The following is a 17,973-nucleotide window of genomic DNA, read 5'->3' on the forward strand; positions in this document are numbered from 1 at the left end:
TGATTTTTTTTTGGTATAACTCTTAGAATAACAATAACTAAATCGCTTTGTTTGTTGCATATCCTCATTTGCCCAAAAAGAGTTTTGAATGATTCTAACCAATATATGACTACCAAGATTCTATAATAGTTAAGAGATAATCAGATGGCTTGAGATACGTTTTTTATAATGTCAAACTATATAAGAACATAAGGCTTCGATGGCTAAAATGCTAAGAACAATTTAAGAACATTTTATTATTTCTTTAAAAACTAGAATAGCTAATGTGGATATAGATGAAAAGTAAATGACAAAATATTTGTTCAATTGTTTTTCTTGTAGCTCCGTATCGGCACAACACAATCCAGCGTCAATATTGATGATTTTTTCAAAGAACAAATTGTCAACAACCTTGCAGCTCTCTTAGGAATCACCAAAGACCGTATACGTTTCGTTGACGTCGTTGCGTCGAAAGACGGATCGTTACGTAAACGACGTAACGCAGATGATATCACGTATATCGAGGTTTGTGTTTTCATCATATTACCACGTAAATTTTTGTACATAATTAGCCTGAATAGTTCAGTATTAACCAATGTATTAGGTAGAGTCGTGATTTACGTCAATAGACCAAGTAATATAGGACATTTAGACATTATTTTGGGTCTTTTCAGTTGGTCCAAGGCCAACCGGCTTGGGTGTCTATATGAACAGAACTTATTATAGGAAGGAGCAAGCAAAGATTTCAAACATGGACACTTTTCTTTTTTTCTGCTGACAATAAATTAGCCCTTTCGGCCATCTTCTAGTATTTGCACCCAATCATAAACAGTGCGAAAGCTAGGGCTCTTCTTGGGTTGTCAGTAATTAAAGGTTTGAAATTTTTTTCCATTGCAGCTTGAAATTAGTGAACCAGCAAAAGTCAACGGAACAGCCGAAGCAACCAATTCAACATCTGCTAATTCTACCGGTAAAACATAATATTGACGAACTTAATTTGCGAAAATATGAGACTATACAAATGTTTTAGTATATTACCAAGAGTGCTCGATGATTGTTTATATCAATACTTGCCTACCCTGATGTTCCTTTTTCATTTGACAAGGCTACAAATCGTAACGGTGAACACCTTTTAGATCTTCTACAAGAATTTGACCTTTTTTCCTCAAATAACTCCTTCATGAAATGTGCTAATCATCTCTGGACCTTCAAATATCCAAACGGCGATAAAGCACAGATCGACTATATCATTTTCCGGAAAAAATGGCGTAATAGCATACAGGACTCAAGAGCATATTCTTCCTTTGCTACTGTGAGTACTGATCATCGCATCGTATCTTCTAAGGTCAAACTTAGTCTTCGCTCTTCCAAACCTTCGAAACCTAATCCTTTAAAACAAATAGATTGGAAAAGAGCCTCTACAAATCCTGAAGTCTGTAGCATGTTTGGAATTGAGGTCTTTAACCGTTTCTCTACTCTTTTCAATGAAGAATTGACCAAAGATAATGTTGAGCTAGCGTATTCTTGTCTTAAAGATTCCACAGAAAAAGTTGCCCTAGAGCAACTTCCAGAAAACAAAAAACGAGCTAAATCAGACCCAAAAGAATGTCCCTTAGTCAAGAAAGCAAGAGAAAATCTAACAAAAGCTTCCTCTTTGTATAATGCAGCACCAACGCGGAGACGCAAGGAGCAACTTACCTCTGCCAAGATTAAACTTGACGAGGCCTACCTAGAGGCTCAAGTTTCTTTTATTAATACTCAGCTGAAGGACATGTCTGAGCAATTTTCCAAAAATTCTCATCGCGATGCTTGGAAAGTAGTACAAAAACTAAGTGGCAAGAACTCAAAACCGTCCATCCAGCTGCTGAAAGGTGGCTCGGATAAAAAACGCTTAGATAATTGGTTACAGCATTTTAAAAATCTTTTAGGTAAAAAACCGGTGTTAGCAACAAATAACTTTCTTCCACGAGAGCAAATTTCTCCCCCTCTAGATATATCTACTTTTTCTTTTTCCATGGAAGAGTTGACAAAGGTCCTTTCCACAACACAAATCATGCAAGGCCCTCGGTCCAGATAACATACCACCTATTATCTGGAAGGACAGAAATTTTCATGATATCCTTTTAAAGCTTTGCAACCTCGCGTTTGAAGACAAGTTTGTACAACACACTGGTTAAAATCGACCATCGTTCCAGTACCAAAAAAGGGAGACCTTAGTCTTGCCACAAACTATCGTGGTATCTTCTTCTCCCAATCGCAGCAAAAATCTATAATAAGCTTCTTCTTAATAGAATACGGCTTCATGTTGAACCCATTCTTCGTAAAAATCAAAACGGTTTTCGAAGTGGTCGTTCTACTTTAAGCCAAGTTCTTGCTCTTCGACGAATCTTAGAGGAAGCTAGAAACTTCAATCTTGAAGCAATTTTGATTTTTGTTGATTTCAAGAAAGCCTTTGATTCGGTTGATCGCGACTTAATGTTTGATATTCTCTCTCTTTACGGCATCCCTCAAAAGATCATTGATGCCATAAAACTTCTGTACACTAATACAAAATCTTCAGTACAAACACCTGATGGTGAGACTTCAACTTTTTCTATTTTAGCTGGTATTCTCCAGGGTGATACCCTTGCACCATTTCTCTTTATTCTAGTTGTCGATTACCTTATGCGCGTTTCTGTTGATAAAATATCTAGCTGCGGTTTTCTTCTTCAACGTAGGCTTGGTCCACGTAATCCTGCCGTTCATTTAACAGATACAGACTTTGCTGACGACATAGCACTTATCAGCTCTACCCTAGAGGATGCACAAAATCTTCTAATTGCTCTTGAATCTGCTGCAAACTGTACAGGCCTATACCTCAATGAGTCCAAAACCGAATATTTGACTCTTAATGTTAACGAACCATCAGACAATATTAAAACAATATCTGGTACAAACCTACGAAAGGTAGAAGACTACAAATATCTTGGTTCTTACATCTCTTCTTCTGAAAAAGACTTTAAAATTCGCAAAGGTTTAGCTTGGAGTGCATGCAATAAGCTGCATAATATTTGGTCATCTTCCTTCATCGACCCTAGTCTCAAAGTTAAAATTTTCAAGTCAACTATTGAGCCAATTCTTATGTATGGTTCAGAAACCTGGTCCCTTACCAAAAAGTTTGAAAAGCAACTAGACGGTACCTATACCAGACTTCTGAGAAGGGTTAAAAATCTCTCTTGGCGTGACCATCCAACAAAACGTACCATATACGGTTCCTTGAAACCAATCTCTCTCCTCCTTAAAGCCAAGCGCGTTCAATTTGCTGGTCATTGTTTCCGTGCCTCATCTGAGGTTATTTCCTCCCTATTGCTTTGGAAACCTAAACGTGTGGCTCAGAGATCGAGAAAACTTACCTTTCCGGATGTGGTGAGCAGGGATACAGGCCTTGATCTTAGCGACCTGGGCACTGCTATGCGCAACCGCGACTCCTGGCGCCAGCGAGTGGAATCCATTGTCTCGACTGCGGTCGAGCAATGATGATGATGATGATATCAATACAACCAGGGTGTGATAATAACATTTGATTTGATATACTTTTGGGTTTTTGTATGGATATTATACAGTTCGTAACTTGAACACAAATATGTTCGAATTATGGAAATTTCGAGTTATAAAAATTGGTTCACAAGGCATTGTTAGTTGAAGAGACCATAAAACTTATAAAACTCGTGTAATTTCATTTCCCCCTTGCCGTTCGAGTTATGGAAACTTTTTTGTATCTTGCTGATTTGATGCTGAGTCATTCCTAACCTATCAACTAATCTTCTTTTCTCCAGAATCTTCAGTAGAAGAACTTCAACAAATCACATCTGAAGTCGTTGAGAAATCTCAAACAGGAGAGTTGGCTTCTAGTCTGAATTTAACCTTGGATGTTATTAGTGTCACTGAGCCAGAACCTGAACCAGTTGCTTTACCAAAAGCTACCAATGAGACAGGTTTGTGTATTTCTTTTCATACTAAAGTCTGTTAATTTTGTCTGGGATATTCGAGACTTGATTCAAGTTTTCTCTGTTTAAAAGCTGCTTAACTATTAATTTTGTCTGAGCTGATCGAGGCTTTATTCAATTTATCTCTGTTTAAAAAATACTTAACTTAGTTTGAAATAAGCTAGGCTGGTTTATGGTACCGGATCACTTTACAGAGGGCCACGAATGAAACAAGACAACTTTCTTCATTGAAAAGTCTGATAATTAAGTCTGGGATAATGAGGCTTATTTCAACTACTTTCACCTACTTTCACCACTAACGTCCCTTTCCATTTTGAAGTGTGTATGTTTTAGCAAAGCTTTTTCAAAGTATCATGGCATTTGAAACATGGATTTCTTCTTCTTATCTATTTGCAGATCAAATTGTGAACGGCACAAACACCACAATGACATTTTTCGAACGCCAACAATTGAAGGAAGAAGAAGAAGAAACAAAAGCTACGGCAACCGAATATTACATTCCCAAAACATTAGTTATGAGCACGGAACCCAGTTCTCAAAGCAACGAAACTATACCTTTCCCTGACCAACCGGAACTTCGACTCTACGACGTCTTAGGCCGATGGGTCCAGAATGTGGGTACTAAAAAGCTTCCTTGGATGGTTACCGCTAGCCTGGTGAAAGGTGATGGTAGTGATCCAGAGGCTAGACTTGAAGGCGTTTTAACTGTCCCCTTCGTGAATGGCACGGCTAATTTCTCCGATTTAGCTATCACTCACAACGGAACGTATCAAATTCTATACAACGTAACTTATCCTGAAACAGTTTCTTTCGCCGTAACACATGGACCATACGTCATCAAAGAACGCCATCTTGGTTATCGGTTCACGTACAATTTGACAAATGTCTATGACAGCTTACCCATCATGCCACACCCTTCGGTAGAAATTTTTGACAAAGCGAACGGTGAGATTGTATCAACTGGTTGGAAAAACCGTGAATGGATTCTCAGTGCTGAGCTTGTTGCTTCCAATACAGGTATTCTAAAAGGCTCGAAAATGGATTTTATATACCTTAAAGGGAAATTTCGTCGGGTGATAGTGATGAAATCTTTAGGCAACTGATGAAGTTTTCCCTAACGAAAATTTTTCTTTAAGTCAACTTCAAGGGGCTTGATTTTAAATGACTTCCTTGGAGAACTTTTTTCTATATTATTAGTCATTGCCAGTTAATGAGTTCTAGTCCCGGGGGGGGGGCACTGGGTTTGCGGACTGACAGTATGTGCGGGCCAAAAATTTGCTTTTAAAATTGCACCCTTACAGTGCAGCAAAAATCAGTGAAAATCATACCCTTAGAGTGCATTTTCCCCTAAATTTTCGATCCCTTTCGTGCAAAAAATGGTCAAAATTCTAGCATTTTTGGTCAAAATATCTAGATTTTGCAAGAATTTTCTGAAATTTCTACCCTTACAGTGCATCTCTAGTTTTTCCGACCCTTACAGTGCATTTTAAACATATTGGAAAAGGTACCCTTAGGACCCGCACATACCCGTCGGTCCTTTTGCCCAGCTGCCCCCCCCCCCGGGGTTCTAGTCGTAAAAATATTATGTAAAGGCCTCGCTAACATCTATTCCCTCGAACTTTTATCAGGGAATGATTTATCAACTTAAAATATTTCAATTTCATTATAGCTGGTATATACGGTGATTCACAAGCCTTCATTCACAACGGTACCGGTTCCTTGCAAAACATGAGTATCGATACGTCAGGAACTTACGAACTTATCTTCCGTGTTCACACTGAACCAGCATCCTCATATGACCACAGACATCTGACGTCATCGTTCGATGTCAAGGAACGACAATTTTATGTCACGCTTGCACAACAAGTGAGGGAAACTTTTCTTTTTTGATATTCTTAATCTTATAGACTTGGGATCAAAACACTGATCTTTAACTACTTGACTGGATCGGGCTACCCGTGTAAGGGAAGCGTGTCCAGGTTTAGAGCTATCTAATCCGCCATCATGTTTAGAAATTCAAACGTTCGAAAATGTAAGGTAAAATAGAAAACAACATGGCGGACTAGTCGACTTCAAAACTAGACAATTTCCACGGGAAATCTGTGAACAGTTAGCCTATCTGATGTGTAAAAGTATATGATATCTGTGGGTCAAACCAAAGATTCTAAAAGGTACTCGATGTTTCTCTGCTTGATGCTCAGCAACTAAAGAGATTGTTCAAGGGGAAGTGGAGAAATCCTGGGAAAAGAGTGTCGACCAAATTAAAATACTTTATTGAAGAAATTTCATCCTTTATATTTTTAACTTTTGTCCAACTAGATTGGAGATTGTAATGATACGGTCATCTGTGGCCAACAACCCTCCATCGAAATACGTAGCGTCATTCCGGATGCCGTCGCCGTCAATCTCAATACGAAAGGACGTCGTTGGTTCGTTAACGCGTCATTATGTCAACCATCACCTACCAACCCATTGCTAGGTAACAAACACTTGGAAATCAGTTTGGTTGGGTCCGCGACTTTCACTGATCTCAAATTTGACTACGTTGGACAAAACCAAGAAATTTGTTTTGAAGTCTACGTCCAACCAACATCCAATAAACATACAAACTTGACCGCAAAAACTGATCTTTTTGACATTATGAAACGTCAAATGTATTTGGCCATTCATACGGCACCGGATAATGCAAATGAAACCATTGTATTCGGACAACAGCCCATCATTGAAGTTATGGATCTGGGTACAGAAAAGCCAGCTTCTCCTTTACGAGAAGTCTGGGACATAACAGTCTCCATAGCAACCAATCCTAACAGTGGTACACTAGACGGGACGAAAACAGCCAGTGTTGTTGGAACACAGGCTTCATTTACAGATTTGAAAATCTCCAATTACGGAGTTGGATATGTATTGAAGTTTGCCAGTAATCATGGACAAGAGGTAAGAATTTAAAAGTTCTATTGAATGGCAGTCACTAGAGTAGTTGCTCACATTTCTTTTTTAAACAGGCTCGACCTACTATGGAAATTTTAGAATGTTTTCTATTCAAAATTTCACTTTTGAATTAATGTTGGGTGAACACACGATTAACGGATAGCACTCAAGATCATAAATCTGCCAATCTGTTAACAAACCGAAACAACTAAAATGCTTTTTTTGTTGACAGGTTTCCAGCTCCTCTTTCAACGTACGTTACACGAACGACCATCGTCCTTTGTTCCATCCACAATCCATTGCGACTTTCAATGTGTCGGAAAACGCTACACTCTCAACCGTCATCCATACTCTAAATGCAACAGACCTCGACATTGGGCTAGCTGGCACCGTAAATTACTCACTTGTCGATCCATCACAAACATTTAACGTATCTCAAACAAATGGAGACATTTATCTCATTAAGGCGCTTGATCGTGAAACAGTTGACCGCTACCAGATCACAGTATCAGCAGTTGATGGGGCGCCACATCCTTTCGAATTAAAATCAACAGCCACTGTTACCATTTTGATTTCTGACGTCAATGATAATGCACCTCGGTTCACGGCATCTTCGCCCTTAGCAACCGATGTCTTAGAAACAGCATTACTAGGTGATGTCGCAGTTACCTTGGAAACAACGGATGCAGATATAGGAGTCAACGGAGAAATAACGTACTTGGTTGTCAATAGTAACGATACTGAAGGCTTCTTCCGATTGGACACAACAACAGGGAAAATCCATGTTAATAGTAAGCTATTTTTTTCTTTCTGCGGTCATTTTGTTTTAAATTAGTGTGATTTTGAAAGAGGCATTTTAGCAATTAAAGCTTAAAAATTCGGACTAATTTGCCGCTGGAAGTCCATTTACAACTGTCAGCGAATATCTGTAATCCGAAATTGGAGACACAAAACTGACACGCAAGCATATAGAAGTTTTTCAGGGTTTTTGGTTTTGACAAAGTAAGGAAGCAAACATTTGAATTTGTAGAAGCTACTCTTTATGCAAATTGAAACGTTTGTTTCCACATAATGGTGGAAGATACGTAACTTAGTCAACTTAGAAAGCCAATTATCAATCAATCCTAGTTATTCAATCAATTCATCTGGTCATTTTTTCTCACATCATAGAGAGCCTCGATTTGGATCAGACCGAGGATGAAGAACCTAGTTTCACTTACACCATAAAAGCACAAGACAAGGGTGACGTCATCAAACATTCGACGACCATTGACGTCATTTTTACCGTCAGACGTGTCAACGAATTCGCGCCCGTCATCACTACTGCAGGAGACTCTCTCACATTTGATGAAAATTTACCGATTGGAACAGTTCTTAAAAAGGTACGTGTCCATCATGAGAATAGATGGTACCTTTATTTCAGTTTTATTGCGATTCTTTTAGAAACTTTTACGAATTTTGAGTAAATTCGCGAAAATAAATTCCACAAAAGTTCTGAAAAGCTAATTAATTCTCGCGATCTGCAGAAATTTCTAGAATTTGCTTTTTCAAGGAAGTTCCGTTCCCTAAAGCACACACACATATATGAATGTACACGTTTTTTATAAGGACATTCAAAATTTTTAAAGTACATTTCAAATTAGCTGGCAGTAAATTTTCAATTGCGTATCACTTTTGATAGATTTCGAATTAGAAAGCGATTTTATACTTTTTGGAAAGGCAATCTGGAGTGGAATATTATGCGTATATTATCGTATATATCATCTTATACGAAGATGAAAAACGAAAAAGAAAAAAATCAGCCTTTTATCTAGCAATGCTATAACCACCATTTTTGGACTTGAGAAACTTCAACCTTTCCCCATGTCAGCTGTGAATTTTTTTTCTCGAAAAAAACAATTCAGTCGAAAGATATTGGACACGAAAGGAGGCTAGGTGATTAATGAGTCGGATCGATGGAATCATATTTATGGGTACTTTTTATGTGTTGATGGTCTGAATATTTTGTAATAATAAACTTGGTTCTTTTTGGCGAAAAATATCAACAATTTGAGACGCACACTCGTTTATAACAGAAATTATTATGATTTCCATTCCACAGTCTTTAATTGAGAATTTGATGTTAAACTTTCTTCACATTTCTTTCTTCAGATTACAGCTACAGATGCTGATAGCGGACCTGATGGACAGATCACCTTCACTATCACTAATGGTAACCAAAATGGTATCTTCACAATTACGCAAGATGGTAACCTCACTGTTGCAGGACCCTTAGATCGTGAGACAACACCTGGTTTCATCTTAACAATCCGAGCCCAAGATCAGCCTCAATCTGGGTCACTTTTGACCAGCAATGAGCTCAACATGGCCATATCTCTCCGTGATCTGAATGATAATGCTCCCGTATTCAACCAAAAGGCTCCTTGTACTATTTACGTGTCCGATGATGCACCCTTATCCAGTCAAGTGACCAAGATTGATGCCACAGATTTGGACACTGGTGTAAACCAACAAATTGAATACTCTTTGACCAGCCAATCAGATTTGTCCTACTTTAATGAATATTTCACCTACTCCCAAACCACATCTGATATTTTCGTTCAAAAATCACTGGATTTGAATCAACAAAATTTGACAACAAAACAAATCGAATTCAATATCTCAGCTACGGATAAAGGGGCACCACCATTGAGTACCTCAATCTCGTGTTCTCTCGTCATTCAAGGTGAAAACAAACACGCTCCTGAGCTTTTACACAAACAAGAAATGATTGTCCAAATTGCCGCGGATTCGACAGCTGGAAAGGAGGTTTTGAAGGTTAACGCGACAGATAAAGATTACGGACCTAATGGAAAAATCTTGTATACAATCTCCAGTGGCAACGAAGATGGCGTCTTCGCTATCTCATCATCAACTGGTCAAATCAGTTTAACAAAAACACCAACAAAAGCTTTCTATTTGATCAAAGTTAACGTCAGCGATAGCGGATCAATGGTCAAGCGGAAGGTGGTCTCTTTTGAGCTTTACGCGTACTTCTTAGGAGAAACTCTGTCAACTGCAGGTCAAGTCAATGTTGGAGACAAGCTGAGTTCGCCAGCTCTAAGTATTGTAAAAGGATCGGATTTGGCTGTACCTGTGTATGTTCAAGTTGGCTTGGAACCTCTCGAAGCTTTTGATATAACTATTACCTTCCCAACCAATGATCTATTACTTGTGGCTCATCAATCTACTTTTACGCATGTGCAGAACACGTCAAGCAATATTCGACTCATTGGACGTGTCTCCTTAACAGAACATCCTATCGGAATCATCAAAATTACTGAATTAACTTTCCGTGGATTAGCAACGAAAGCCAATTTGGTTTTAACTGTCTCCGCGCAAAGCATTCATGACCAGTTTGGAAATGATATCCCAGAATCCTCTTCTACTTCTTGTAACAAACACGTTTTTGGAGATGTGACTCAAGATTGTAAATTCACAATAGCTGATTTCGCATTCTGTCAATCATATATTCGACAAAAATTGAATGGATTTGAATCACCCAAGGCTTCGAAATTTATTTCCATGACAACAAAACAAACAGGATTGCTAGATGCTGATAAAAACACCCTCCCGACCTTGGACGATTGTGATTATATGTATGGCGTCCTTATCGGTGATTCTGCGCCTTTTAACGAAGTTTTGATTCGCATCCCTGATCACGAGGACACCCAGGGCTCTTGCAAACTCTCGGCTACCGTCAGTGTAGACAGCTCAATCTCGTTTGATGCAGATGTCTCAAAAGTGTTTATCATTCTCACCTATAACTATGCTTCGTTTATGCAAAACTCGCACGCGCGTACAAAATGGTTTAATGCTACTTTCAATCAAACGAATAACGATTTTATGCAAATGTCTGGTTCAAGTACTACATACCAATTCGAGACCTCTATTGAGTATCTACCAACCACTTTAGGTCTCACTCTTGGTCTTATAAGTCGAAACTCAATCACGGGCGAGATGATATTTACAACCATGTTCAGGAAAAATACTCAATCAGAAATCAAGACTTTAACAACTCCTGATAATGGACCCTTGGTCAGTCTATCAAAAACCTTTGAACCTCAACAATCAGTTACTCTAGAGGAAACAACAGCTCGCTGTCTGAACCCACTGAAAATCATCACATTGAAGTTATCTTTTGACAACGATTACAAGACACTGGTCGAAAATAATGAACAAACCTTCAAACAATGGTTTATCGGATTTTACGAAGATCGCGAAAATCAAAATGGTAGACAGGTTACGGTCACCAATGTCCGTGTCAGCGAAGGCTCCATAATCGTTGAATTCGATGTTGAACATTTACAAAGTGATCAAGAGAAGTTGCTAGGCGACCTCGAAACAGATATTAAAGATGGTACCTTAGCTGCGCATTATAATTCAACACTCTTGATCCCCAAAAAGACTTTGGAAGTGAATGGACAAGAACAGATAACCAAGAATGAAGAAGACGACTCCACATGGATCTATATGGTCATCATCGTTGTTTGTTGCCTCGTTTTCGTGTTGGTTGTCTTGGTGATTTGCCTCGCTTATTACAAAAACAAAAAACGGAACAAGATTATGACGGATCGGACGGATTACGAAATGACGGAAAAACAAACGTCATTTGACAACACTCAGATTGTGATTGAAGAAGAAGTTGGTGGAAAATTTGAGAAATCGAGCTCTTCCTCTGATTTCGAACTGGTCGCTCTCACACCTCTTGAAGTGGTAAGTTGTCCCATTTTCTTTCATTTTTATGAATCAATTTTTTATCTTTCGCCACGGCACGAGCAGGAGGGACTTCCATTAAGGTTGATTTTAGTGAGCAAAAAAACTTTTTTCAATACTGACTATTTTAAGTTTACTCTCAAAAGTAACAACAACTCCAAATATATGTTCTTAAGCAGTTCTCACGTTGATGTTCTGATCTTTCATCGTTCATTACTAGACGATGCTATCGTCCGTTACAATGATAGTAAAGGCGGGAAAATATTATACGCACGGAGTTTACAGCCGTTATGGCAATAGTACCGTACCGGCTGTAAACTCTTTTAGGCAAAAAAAAACCCGTTTCGTTTGCAAATTTTGTTCAGCTTTGGACTTATTTATTAGTAAGTGGTTTATCTTAGACTAGCCTAGTCTGCGCTCAATCGTCGTAATATCAGAATCTTCAATCTCAACTTTGTGAAGAGTATAACATCAAATCATCTTTCCCTCAGGCTGCTTCGCAATCAACCGCAATCGACGATCTCCATCCACAATCTGCCACTGGTTCACGCCCGCGGACTGCTGAACGCCCGTCCAGCTCCAATTTTTTATTCCAAGCGCGTCCACAATCATCAAAAGTGTCTCAAGAAATCCTCGACGATGGAGGGGCAGTGAGCCATATAAGGCTTCCAAGAGATTACGATGAGACTGAAGCTCTCTCTCCTCCAGGGGTAGTTTTCCAAGAATCACGCGCCAATTCAGCAATGTCTTTCATTGATGACCCTGGTAAGAATCTACAAATACAAAAATTCTACTTTTCTATAGCTTGTTATAAATTTAGTGTGGATTATTCTACACATAAAACAAAAGGTTTATTTGGAATCTGAGAGGACATCTTTCTGCCTTCTGTATAATGAAATAAACCAGCTGCGCTGGAAAGTCAGCCCTAATAGCTGAGAAGGATTAGAAATCAAACAAGATGAAAGATCCAAGGAGACTTGAGGCCCTTATCACTATAATAATGGCTTGTGGTCTTTTTCATTAACAATGCACATTGGAAATCCCCTTTTTACCTGCTAAAATATGACCAATGATAAACATGTACTCTTAGGTGCCAAATAAACGAGGGGGGGGTTCGAATAAACGGGGTGGTTAGAACATTTTCGAAATTTTAATAAACGGGGGGGGACCTAATTGCCGGGGGGTTTGGCAATTGTACTTCTGAAAACCCAAAAATGGGGTAAATATAGGCTAAAATCAGGCATTTTGGAGCAAAATAAGGGGACTTCTTTTTGCCAACTGAAAATATTCTAAAAATTAATAAACGGGGGGGGGGGTCCTAATAAGGTCCGGGGGGGTTGGAAAATTTTCGAAAAATTAACAAGCGGGGGGGGGGCCGTTTATTTGGCACCTAAGAGTAAAAAACAGTAAAACACAATAGTAAGCATAATAAATAAATAATATAACAATATGTATAAAGCAGCTGGATAAGTATATATGATTATGTATTTTCTTATCCGCGAAACCTGGTCAGTTAGCCGGTGCGAGTGATTGGAAGTTTATTCTAGTATCTCCCCTTTTATTATCATTATTTAGATTCCGGTAATCTGAATTATCGTATATTGGAAGTAAAGAGACAACACCCGACTAATGCAAACATTCTGGAATATATGGGCGTGGTCAGAGTCAATATGACAGGTACGAGCTGAATTGATTTCTTATTCCTTCAACCTTGTTTTCTTTGCCCTGAAGAAGACTGAAAAGATAAAGTTAAGCTGTATACCACATATCTTTTACAATACACTAAATAGAGTTACTCTGTGTTTTCTAAGCAACGAGACGTTTATGAGTTAAGATGACGATGCACTATCTTTACTGAGTAGACAACAGTATAAAATCACAATTCGAATCGGTACTGGCAAATTGTTCAATCAGAACAAACAACTGACATGGCCGGAAACGAGGAGGCGAGAGAATGATCTTGATTGACCAAATTGCTGGTTCCGAACTTTCGTCTATTTAGTACTTATTAAAGATGGTGCATTAGTTTGACGGAGTAGCTCCATAGATTTGTAAAGCCCGAAGAGCTAGATGTCGTGCTTCGGCTGAAAAGTGTGCCGTGGTTAGGTAGGAAATCCTACCTAGGTCACGGGACATTACAATGAATTTCAGTGCTTGACCAATAAGAAGCTTTGCAGGTTTTCGAAAACAATAGCAGCAATATTTATTGCGATATTCACTGTTTTTTTGCTTAAAAGAGCTTAAAGCATGACATCTAGCCCTTCGTGCGGGCCTTCGTGCTTTACAGAAATCTGTGAGTAGCTCTATATAAGATTACTGTGCTGTATCAGGCTGTATAGCTGTAGGGAAAAATCGAAATCGAAATAGTTGAAGTGCCATCCTCACTAATTTTAGTAAGTCGAGAATAATTTAATTAAAAATCCCAAGACGTAATGTCATATTGAAATTTAGTTTCTCAGTTTATCACCTCCCAAATAACGTTCTGATATGGTAAATCTTCTCTAGGAAATTTGCAAGAAGCAAGAGATCGTTTTGTAAACAACGAGAGCTGTTTCGTTGGCAAACATCGATTCATATTCATGAACTCCGACCTCAAATTTGTTCATCCAAAGAATGAAGAATCAACTGTGGTGAAAGATATCTTCCCAAGCACTGTACTGGTCAAAATACTTGGACCTAAAGGTAAAAATAATTTCTTTACATGAATACCGTTGTTTTGCATAAGAATCCAATTCCCGCACTAAGATTTCACTGCCACTTTTCTATAGGAAAAAGATCAGGCCGAGTACTTGAGGCGCTGTGGTATAGTGGTCATTGACCTTGGTTGTTACACAGGCGACTGAGGTTCGATTCCCACTCGCAGCGGTTCACTTGGCAAGTGAACTACGCCCGGGTCAACCCATATTATGTGAGGGGAATTGGGTTCAGTCCAAGGTGCTGACGGGGTGCTCATTGAAAGCGTCTATAGTTGCGAAAATAGGCCTCAAAGCCTCCTGCAACTCAACCAAATAGAAATAGAAAGTAAACACAAGATTTCCAGTATCCTTAGACAAAGCCTTTCCAATTTCATGCCGACTATCCCGGGAGAGATAGCGGAAATATTATGGAAAAGTCTGGAGAATCTTAGTGAGGGATGTGGAATCTCATGCAAAAAGACGGTATATTTCATCGAGAAGTTGAGAGGTTTTTCATATTGTTAGCTTCATATTGCTGTTACTGCGCCAATCACCAGATGCAAATCAACAACATAGTCCATTTCTTTGGACTATTTCAGAAAACATTTCTACAGGTGCCCCCTGGATTTTTTTCCTCAATTCTTCAGGATCCCCCTATGGATTTTCTTTTCTCAATTTTTGGACCACCCTTGATTTTCGATCTCGTTTTATTGACTACCTTGGATTTTCCTGGTCTGGTATTGGTCTGACAATATTTCTTTCTAATTTCTCATTTTAGAAGAAGGATTCAGTTTGTTCTGTCCATGTGGTGAAACAGCGACCATGAGATGCCCTGAATGCAATCGAAGAGGCTATTGTTCTACAAATTGTGTTCGAAAAGATAAACAAAAGCATCAATCACAATGCTACCCTATGTAAATCATCCAATCAGAACACAGTGATTGGATTTCAATTAGCCAATCAGAACACAGAGTGGATTCAATTATCCAATCACAACAAAGCTCGAATTCGAATGATTATTAATGAGCGAAATCGAATTCAAATCTGATGATTGACTTTTTTGGACTTGATTTGGAAATGTGGTATATCGTTTAATTGTGAAAGTAACTCACTTTATGTATGTAATCACTATATATAAAACTTTCTAAAAGTGTTGAATTTCTTCTTATTCATGTAAGTTGGAATGATATACACGAGTGGTTTATCCAGACTGGTTTGATTTGACGAACCAAATAAAAACACTTTCAATTTAATATTTTCAAACTATCTATTAATTTTTATTTTTAGGTTTATGATTTTTTATGTAAATACTTTCACTATAGTAAACGAGAGCACTTTTTTGGCTATAGATAAGGAGAAGTGATTTTTAGGAAGTGATTTTACCCAATAGCATTCTCCATGATCAGATTACTTTGGTGACTTGGGTACTTTGGGTTTTGGCTTCTAAGAAAGATGCACTTGTGGCCCTAACCTATCACAAAGTACAGCAATACCTCCAATTCATGATATTCATGACGTAATGTTTTCTACGGAAAGACCCCGGTTTTTGCCAGTAGTGGCAAATTTTATACAACTTTTAGTCTACCTTGGATACCTCTGATTAGCGGACAATTTCATTTTCCTTGGCTGTTTCCTAGTCAAATCCTCATAAAAAAGCTTCTGCAAAGGTGGACACTGACCCGTTTCCCCGATTGTGTCCTCTAATAAGAGGTTTCACTGTACCAGCAATGGTGTGCCATGCATGATAAAAATCTGACAGAAATATTCATGAAAGATTTTAAGTCTAACATCGAGAAGGAGATTTGGAATGGTGTATGATTTATAGTAGTGGGAATTTTATTTGAACATGTCTTTCTCGCTGGGCGAAGAAATTCATTTGTACATATTTTTTGCATAATTTTTACAAATCATATTGCACGTTTTTTTTATTTGACGATTATCAATTTTTATAAAGAAAGGTAAAATTTACGATAAGTTTTTAGGATTTTCATTATTTTTTAAAATCCATAATAAACTATTATAAAAACATTTAACAATTTGTAAGTATGTGTCCCAACCTCGTTCCCTGTGTACTATCGGCTTTTTTATGCTTAATGATAGCGCAAGCTCGTATCAGCCTCACCAGGGTATTCTCTGGTGTTCTTCGGTAACGTAAATAAAGCCTGGGATACACAGGCACGAGGTTGAGTGTGTTTGTATGTGTGATTTGAGTGTCAGACAAAACGTCAAAATAAAAGAAAACATGTGTATGTCAAATAATCATGTTGTTCATTTTAGAAAAATTCCGAACCGTTTGTTTTATTTCCCCCGAATAAATGTCTCATCCTTTCACCAGCGATTTTAAGACTCTGATACATCTTCGTGCCTTGGATCGGGCATATGACGAAGATGCTGACGTCAGCAAAAAATCGAGCATATTTCCTTCTCAAGAACAGGGACTCTATTTCAATTTTCTCAAAACTTTAAGAACTTTTTCCATATAAGCATATCATTTTTGTGCTCTTCAAACGAAGCATATTCATGGCCTTAAACTCGAGAAGAATTTTAGAAAACCTTAAAAAATCCGCAAATTTGATGACGTCATAGGTAGAAAAAATTAGATAATTGAAAATTGGGTAAACATTTTCGAATCAAATTTGGACTAAAGTTGTAAACTAATAAGTCGGATTTTTTGAACAAATATCTTTTTAAGTGAAGCAGTGTTCTATACTATCAATTTCTTTTTGCCTAGAATAACCTGCATTATGAGAGGGCATGTATGAAGCGCCAATAAATACTATCTTGTTTAAAACGGAACTATCTTTTTAAAACAATACTATCTTCGTTTAAAAACATACTATCTTGTTTAAAACAATACTATCTTTTTTTTAAAACATACTATCTTCGTTTAAAAATATACTATCTTTTTAAAACAATACTATCTTTTTTTTTAAACATACTATCTTCGTTTAAAAATATACTATCTTTTTAAAACAATACTATCTTTTTAAAAAACATACTATGATTTTTAAAAAATACTATCTTTTTTTAAAACATACTATCTTCGTTTAAAAATATACTATCTTTTTAAAACAATACTATCTTTTTTTAAAACATACTATCTTCGTTTAAAAACATACTATCTCATTTAAAAAGAAACTATCATATTTGAACCGATACTTACATCCAAAATCGAAATCGAAACTTTTCTTCTTTCTTCAATAAGGCCGAGTTACGGTTGTCGAGTTATAGATCAACTAATTTGACTGATTATAAAAAATTCCGAGTTATAAATCTTTCGTGTCTCGCTTATCCAATTACCAACGGTGCGCATGCGCATTACGATAACATGTGGCCGATCACCACGTTCTCTCAGCGTGCTTCCCGCACCCGAGGGGGGGGGATGCTCAGGCAAATGGAGGGTACGGTATGTGCCGCCCTTAAGGGTAGCTTTTTTGGATTTCCAAAGTCCCGCTAAGGGTCGGAAAAATCAGAAAATCAAATTTTAGTCCCACTAAAGGTCAATCCTTTTTAAACCAGCAACTTGTTTCTCGTTAATGATTTTGGTTGGCCCTCCCCTCCTCCTTAACGCCATATTTATTTGAAACGCTGCTATTCCGCTCTCCATCGTAGCCCCCCTATGATATGGGTAAAAGAGACAAAACCTT

The 17,973-nt window shown here is 37.9% G+C and overlaps 1 protein-coding gene across 1 annotated transcript in view; it reads left to right on the forward strand.

Annotated features, from left to right (window-relative positions):
* The window catches only part of LOC136797907 (fibrocystin-L-like), a 55,764-nt gene extending 40,112 nt beyond the window's left edge, over window positions 1-15,652 (forward strand). Inside the window, exons 49-61 of the mRNA XM_067054489.1 lie at window positions 322-504; window positions 877-949; window positions 3,795-3,953; window positions 4,362-4,982; window positions 5,635-5,831; window positions 6,285-6,902; window positions 7,129-7,687; window positions 8,067-8,278; window positions 9,048-11,651; window positions 12,143-12,416; window positions 13,227-13,328; window positions 14,157-14,333; window positions 15,105-15,652. Coding sequence (XP_066910590.1) covers window positions 322-504; window positions 877-949; window positions 3,795-3,953; window positions 4,362-4,982; window positions 5,635-5,831; window positions 6,285-6,902; window positions 7,129-7,687; window positions 8,067-8,278; window positions 9,048-11,651; window positions 12,143-12,416; window positions 13,227-13,328; window positions 14,157-14,333; window positions 15,105-15,244 — 5,919 coding nt within the window. The 3' untranslated portion in view covers window positions 15,245-15,652. The remainder of the gene's footprint in view (window positions 1-321; window positions 505-876; window positions 950-3,794; window positions 3,954-4,361; window positions 4,983-5,634; window positions 5,832-6,284; window positions 6,903-7,128; window positions 7,688-8,066; window positions 8,279-9,047; window positions 11,652-12,142; window positions 12,417-13,226; window positions 13,329-14,156; window positions 14,334-15,104) is intronic.
* The last annotated feature ends 2,321 nt before the right edge of the window (window positions 15,653-17,973 follow it).

This window comes from Clytia hemisphaerica, unplaced genomic scaffold, assembly GCF_902728285.1.
Source record: "Clytia hemisphaerica strain Z4C2 unplaced genomic scaffold, Clytia hemisphaerica genome assembly, whole genome shotgun sequence".
In the NCBI taxonomy this organism is placed as follows: Eukaryota; Metazoa; Cnidaria; class Hydrozoa; order Leptothecata; family Clytiidae; genus Clytia; species Clytia hemisphaerica.